This window comes from Drosophila yakuba, chromosome 3R (genome assembly GCF_016746365.2).
Source record: "Drosophila yakuba strain Tai18E2 chromosome 3R, Prin_Dyak_Tai18E2_2.1, whole genome shotgun sequence".
NCBI classification, from domain to species: Eukaryota; Metazoa; Arthropoda; class Insecta; order Diptera; family Drosophilidae; genus Drosophila; species Drosophila yakuba.
The window spans coordinates 17,078,739-17,085,502 of record NC_052530.2 but is presented as its reverse complement, the minus strand read 5'-3'; the positions used below and the strand labels follow the sequence as shown (position 1 = coordinate 17,085,502).

Genomic DNA, 6,764 nt, shown 5'->3' with positions numbered 1-6,764 from the left:
TTTCCGTATTTTTTATTCAAACGGTGGGTTGTGGCCAACAAATACGATCCTCTACCACAATTACTACTACCACAAGTGGCAAAATATTAAATATATGACCATGGCTATTATTATTCGTGCACTGATCGTGTCATAAATCTAATGCAAACGAGATAAAGTGCCTTTATGGACTCAAACTGCCAGAGAATTGTGTGCCTATTAGTAATCAATATTGAAACCGAACTCAAATCATGCTCAAATTTATGGAAAACCTGAAATTTTTTTTGTTCAAAAATAATTATTATCATTATTATATGACATTGGATTTTGACACAATTTTAAAAATTCTTTGGAGTCACCTGAATAAAAAAGGTAAAATGGGTAAATAGAATTTTATATTTTGGAACTTGAAAATTTAAATGCTGGAATCGTTAGGTGTTCTTGTGCACGTCTAGTTTAGAATTTTGCAAGATCAACAAGTGTTCTATTTTAAGTTATTGTTACAAACAAAACAATTCCAGCTATCAAATTTCAAAAATTAGATATTTCCAGCGTCTTTAAGATTTTAAAAGAGCTATAAATCAATTGGGAAATGTAAAATGTCGTTTGTGCATTTACTTAAAAGTCACCAATGTCAGTCTTTCTAATACAGAAACTTAAGGAAACTACGTGGAAGCTGCTTGAAATATTATAATATTAATAACATCAAAGGAAATGTTACGTCACAGAAAAGTTGAAAAGGAGAAAAAGAAAATGCAACTGGAATTTGAGATGAATTGCTGAATGGAATAAATATAGAATTCCATTGTTTGGAGTCGTTGTTTAACTGAATAATGGAAAATAAAACGATAAACTACAGATTAAAGTCTTTAATTATAGCAAATAAAAGTTTGCTACTAGCAATTCCACTGACAAGGACAATTAACACAAATAAGAATCGGATCAATTGCCTTGCATTCGAGTCTTTCGAAAGCGAAAGAATGGTAGGAAAACGCTGGCCGATCAAAATTCCAAATATTTCTCAATATTTTTTACCGAGCGAAAATAGATTTTCATCTTGTTGGACTTTTGCTCTTGTTGCTTGTGGCTATTTTTGGCCGTGTATCTGACGGATACACACACACACACATACACAGAAGGCGAGAGTGCTGTGAGCAAAAAATAAATTGAATTTAGATTTAAGAAGCAGAAAGAAAAGCGCATAAATTTCACGAGAATGCAGCGAAAGAGAGAAAATCGAGCGAAGCAGCTTTTGGGGAAATTTCGAGGGAAATTTTTGAGATCGCCGAGCAAAGTTTCGAAAGCACTTTTCCACATACATACATATATAGCGATGTATATACATTTATTAATGGGAAATTTTTGAGGCGAGAAATTATTCAATACCGCGTTGGTGTGTGCCCCATGTGTGTGTGTGAGTTTTTCCGATTTTCCGATTTCCCCCGAGTGGCAGTGGCAGTGTGCGTGTGCGTTGGATCTTGGGGTCGCTTTCTGGGCTAAGCAAGTTGGTCAGCATCAGTGTTCTCGGGGTTTCGACAGCGTATAGTGTGTTTGAAACGCTAAGGTTGGTCACGCCAGGATTTTCACCCGACAAGAGGAATTAACTCAAATAAAAATAATTAAATCGCTCGCCTTGCTGCTAACCAAATTGGTATTTCCAACAGCCATCGAGTGGATAACGAAATTGTGAAAAGTGCATGGCATTCAAAATTATACATTTTGAATTTTTCCCAAACCAAAAAAAAAAAAAAAAGAGGAAACCCTTGTTAAACTTAAATAAAATGTGCATATGTATATGTGTCGATTCGACGATTAGCCTGGATATAAAGTTCTACAAAAAGTTGAAAGAGTGATGCAAACCCAAAGAAAGTGAAAATGCTATTATACAGTCGAATATCTATGAAAAAATTAAAGAAAAATCGATCTAAACTACTTGAAAATGGAGATCTTATGATCATTTTTCGGACATTTTAAAAATTCGCTTATAAGGAATTTTGTAACTAAATCTGACGGCACCAATACCATCCAAAGATTATCTGTGTGTGTGTGAGAATAAATTTTTTTTGCACACACACAAATGAGCTTCATTCGGAAAGCTCCACACGAATGGGACACATATACATATGCACTTTACACACCTATGGCACGCACAATTTTCACACACACATACACTCGGCCACTCGGCCGATAAAGTTTTCCTCTAAGAAAATTCTTTAAAATTAACTGCAGACAGACACCTGCCTGTCACACACAAACACACACACACACTCATACGCATTTATTTTTAACTCTGCCTGAAACTTATACGAAAAAGCTTTTCCGTCTAGCTATCTAGCTTTCCGCGATCTCAGAAAACGAAGGCAGTCGAGAACTGTAGGTATTTATCCTTGAGATTGTTTTCGAGAGAGATATTTTGGAATATTTGAAATATTAGAGACGTAGGCGATTCCCAGATGTGGATACATATCGTATCTGTCTGGGAATACACACATATGAACATACATATATGCATGGCATAGCCACCCACACAGAATTGGGGATTTTAGAACAAGTATTCTTGCCATTTGTGAATGCTGCCGAAGGCCACAAAGTTTGCCATCTTCGAGATACATATTCAAACGAATTGAAAATCTAAGTACTTTTGGCAAGCACCAACAATTTTAATGGGGGGCCAAGAAAATTGCTACTCAACATATTATAAGTTATTCAAATTCATCATAGAGGAAATGCTTTACACCTCGTAAATCAACTTTTAAACTTTGCCCATATGATGAACATTTTAGGAGCAAAACACACATGAGCATCGAAAGACCTCCAAAAGATCGCCAACTACAACATAAATGACTTTGCCCCACTTTGTGTGGAAGCAACATAGATACACGAATACCAATACGAATAATCCTATTCATGAATAGAATACAAATACGATTACGAATACGAATACGCCCACGCAGCAAGTGACCCCAATGAATTGAATACTTTTCAAATTGCAATCGCTGGCGAGCTATATGTGCGCGGTGTTTCAGAATTTCGAAATAATAGGGGGAAACTCTAGAATTACATTTAGCACACAATGTCCAAAAAAGCATTTCTCCGATGCTTGTGTGTGCGAGTGGACTGGATATTTTTTCTCACATGCAAAAGCATATAAAGTTTATTTTTAACACCACCGAATCGTGCAGCAAATAAACATATAGCTCACCGACGGATACGGATTCGGATTCGGATTCGTCTTCAGACTCTGAGTGGGCGTTTTGAAAATGGAGGATGAAAATTACGTGAGATCTTTTGAATGCTCGGCGTAGCCAAACAAAATGTGTTTACATTTAATTTTCAAATTTATTGCACAAACACATATGCACGGGGTATATGTACATACATATATTTAATTATACATATAGCAAACATATAGAATGCGCCTGGATCGTTTGGAAAAGCCGATTTTGTCTTGCAGCGGAAACATAAAATTTGTGAAAGTCACAGGAAAGAAAAAAGCAGATGTATAGACAAAAGAAAATTCCAAGTTCAAAAGATTTTTAATATTTAATTGAATTGTACTTACAGTTCTTTGGTAACTTGGAAAAGTTTAGAATAAACTACAAACTACAATTAGATTAGAATGAATTAGCCATACTTGGGCAATACAACTTATACTAATATATTTATTACATAATAGTATATGCTTTATGCAAAACTGGTCCTTTTATCGCTTCGCAAAACCAATTTATAAAGATGGTCACAAAGGATTCAGTTACTCATTCGTATCTTTTGGCACAGTGCTTTTTTCCAGTTTTCTTCCCTTGTAAGTCAAAAACAAAAACACAAACACCATGGACGCCATCAAGAAGAAGATGCAAGCGATGAAGCTTGAGAAGGATAACGCCATCGACAAGGCCGACACCTGCGAGAACCAAGCCAAGGATGCCAACTCCCGCGCCGACAAACTGAACGAGGAGGTGCGCGATCTGGAGAAGAAGTTCGTCCAGGTGGAGATCGATCTGGTCACCGCCAAGGAGCAGCTGGAGAAGGCCAACACCGAGCTGGAGGAGAAGGAGAAGCTCCTGACCGCCACCGAGTCCGAGGTGGCCACCCAGAACCGCAAGGTGCAACAGATTGAGGAGGATCTGGAGAAGTCCGAGGAGCGCTCGACCACCGCCCAACAGAAGCTGCTGGAGGCCACCCAGTCGGCCGATGAGAACAACCGCATGTGCAAGGTGCTGGAGAACCGTTCCCAGCAGGATGAGGAGCGCATGGACCAGCTGACCAACCAGCTGAAGGAAGCCCGCATGCTGGCTGAGGATGCCGATACCAAGTCCGACGAGGTCTCCCGCAAGCTGGCCTTCGTTGAAGACGAGCTGGAGGTGGCTGAGGATCGTGTCCGCTCCGGCGAGTCCAAGATCATGGAGCTGGAGGAGGAGCTCAAGGTGGGTCTTGCACTGGCCACTCAAACTCCCAAACCGATATTCATTGCATTCATTCGACGCAATTAACTAGGTTGTCGGTAACTCCCTGAAGTCCCTGGAGGTGTCCGAGGAGAAGGCCAACCAGCGCGTGGAGGAGTTCAAGCGCGAGATGAAGACCCTGTCCATCAAGTTGAAGGAGGCCGAGCAGCGCGCCGAGCACGCCGAGAAGCAAGTGAAGCGCCTGCAGAAGGAGGTCGACAGGCTAGAGGGTATGTATCCCAGTCCTTGTGTCCCTGGCACATCCACTCAGCCATTTTCCAAAGGAGGTATCTCTCCACGGGACACCGGAGATGCTGTCCACAGGAAGTGGTCTGGTCTGGTTCGCCTCGAACAGCCGGATCGGTGGCTTCAACTAATGCTCGCATTGTATTTATCGCCATAAGGATATTTATTAATAATCGTACTTAGTACGCTGCTTTCATTAATTGACGTTCCGCATCCACACATCTCGCTCTCGCCCACTTTGATTATCTCTATATATATTTTGTATAAATGAACAACAAACAAATGCTTTTTGCAGACCGTCTCTTCAATGAGAAGGAAAAATACAAAGCAATCTGCGACGATTTGGACCAGACATTTGCCGAACTTACTGGATATTAAAAAAAATCACAAACAGAACTCACACAGATTCCTTCCCTCCCCGCGCCCAACCTTCCCCTTCCCCACGAAAAAAAGAAGACAAACACTTTCAGTACATCCCACACACAGTTTATTATATATATATATATATATTTCTATTTTTGGAACGATTCCCCGACAGTTTCAGTGTATTTACCACCCAGCCCAACACGCCACACTTCTCTATACACTGTAAATAATCTGTTTAGTCTCGCTTGAATGTGGCCACACCCACACAACCAGTTCCCTACGCCAGTACACTGTAAAAAATAAGTTCAGATCAAGCCAAACCAAGTTGCAACTGTAGTTAATACAGGTGAATTTATCAATGTACATATTGTTGTTTGTATGCCAGATTCTTACCCGTTTTGATGTGGCATGACCTCTTGACCCGTCTCGCCTTAGCACTCTATCTCAGTATGTGTCTCTCTCTCTCTCTCTGTATCTCGCTCTCTCTCTCTACTCGTCGATCATCAGTAAAAGTCCAAAGACCCAGCCGCACATCACTCAATGGCTTTCGTTTCGAGCCTTGGTTGAGTGACTCTCTCATTTTCGCCCGAGCCAAGGATTGCTGCAACGATTGGTTGGATAGATCATGGCCTGATCCTGTAGAGCACCCCATAGCTAGACCACCCCCCATCACCCCACCCAAAGAAACCCACGCACAGAACCGCTGACTAACCCAAAAGATCTAGAAACGCCTGCCAGAACAGCGCGCCACTAATCCCGATCAAAGCTCCATAAACTTGGCACACATATGTATGTACATATGTACTGTGAAGTTTGAGTGTTTTTTTGTTTGATTCCAATGTTGAAAAACTATATTTTTGAAAGCATTTCTAACTCATTTTGAAATCACTATTTGCACTCCGCAGACGAGTTGGGCATCAACAAGGACAGGTACAAGTCCCTGGCCGACGAGATGGACTCCACATTCGCCGAGTTGGCTGGCTACTAAGTTGGCCAACAGTCCCATATGTATACCAAATCCTCACCAACATCGAGCGGCAGCAGCGGAGGAAGATGCAGATGCAGATGCAGATGCAGATGAAGATGGAGATGGAGATGGAGGAGGAGATGGAGATGAAGACGACGATGGAGACTCTACGACTAATTGTAAACGAACATCTCAGATTGATTTGGCCAGCAAGAAGACCGGCGGCCGCAGATACCAAGAACAACATCCATTGTGTATGCAATTCTTTATAAATCTATATATTTCATAATAAATAAATAACAACAACAACCAGATCAACAACAGCAACAAAAACAACAAGCATAGATTGTGTAGCATCGCGGATTTGTTTTATAAAAAGTAAAATTACCTAGAGTAAAAAATAGTAGCAGAATGTATAAAGCACCCCCAAAAACAAGAACAACAACACGAATTTTGTATTTTTAAAGTCAATGTTTAAAAATATTAAGAAGCGCTTGCAGTCAGGCAATGAGAGCGAGAGAGATAGAGAGAGTGCCCAGGACAAAGACGGGGCTAAATTTAAAATTTTAAGAACGAAGCCTGCTTCACTTTCAGTTTATATCTTACAATTACACCCCACAAACAAACAAAAAATCACCCACAAAAAAAGTATAAAAAAATTTATAAAAACTTTGCTAAAAAAATTATATGTTTGATGTTTGCTTTCAATGATGCACAAAACCGATTTTCTTTGCCCCTCAGCGAAACGCGCTGAAGTTAAACAC

At 40.2% G+C, this 6,764-nt stretch overlaps 1 protein-coding gene across 2 annotated transcripts; it reads left to right on the top strand.

The window, feature by feature from the left end:
- The first annotated feature begins 1,431 nt into the window (after nucleotides 1-1,431).
- LOC6537207 (tropomyosin-2) lies at nucleotides 1,432-6,715 on the top strand. Of its 2 annotated transcripts, none has more exons than XM_039375404.1 (4): nucleotides 1,432-1,543; nucleotides 3,757-4,403; nucleotides 4,474-4,651; nucleotides 4,963-5,261. In XM_039375404.1, exons 2-4 carry the CDS (start codon nucleotides 3,810-3,812, stop codon nucleotides 5,043-5,045), a joined length of 855 nt encoding a protein of 284 aa, XP_039231338.1. In that variant the 5' UTR covers nucleotides 1,432-1,543; nucleotides 3,757-3,809; the 3' UTR covers nucleotides 5,046-5,261. The 2 variants fall into 2 exon arrangements, with proteins under 2 accessions (XP_039231338.1, XP_002097765.1); XM_002097729.4 differs by lacking the exon at nucleotides 4,963-5,261 and adding an exon at nucleotides 5,939-6,715 and having other exon boundaries at nucleotides 1,433-1,543.
- The last annotated feature ends 49 nt before the right edge of the window (nucleotides 6,716-6,764 follow it).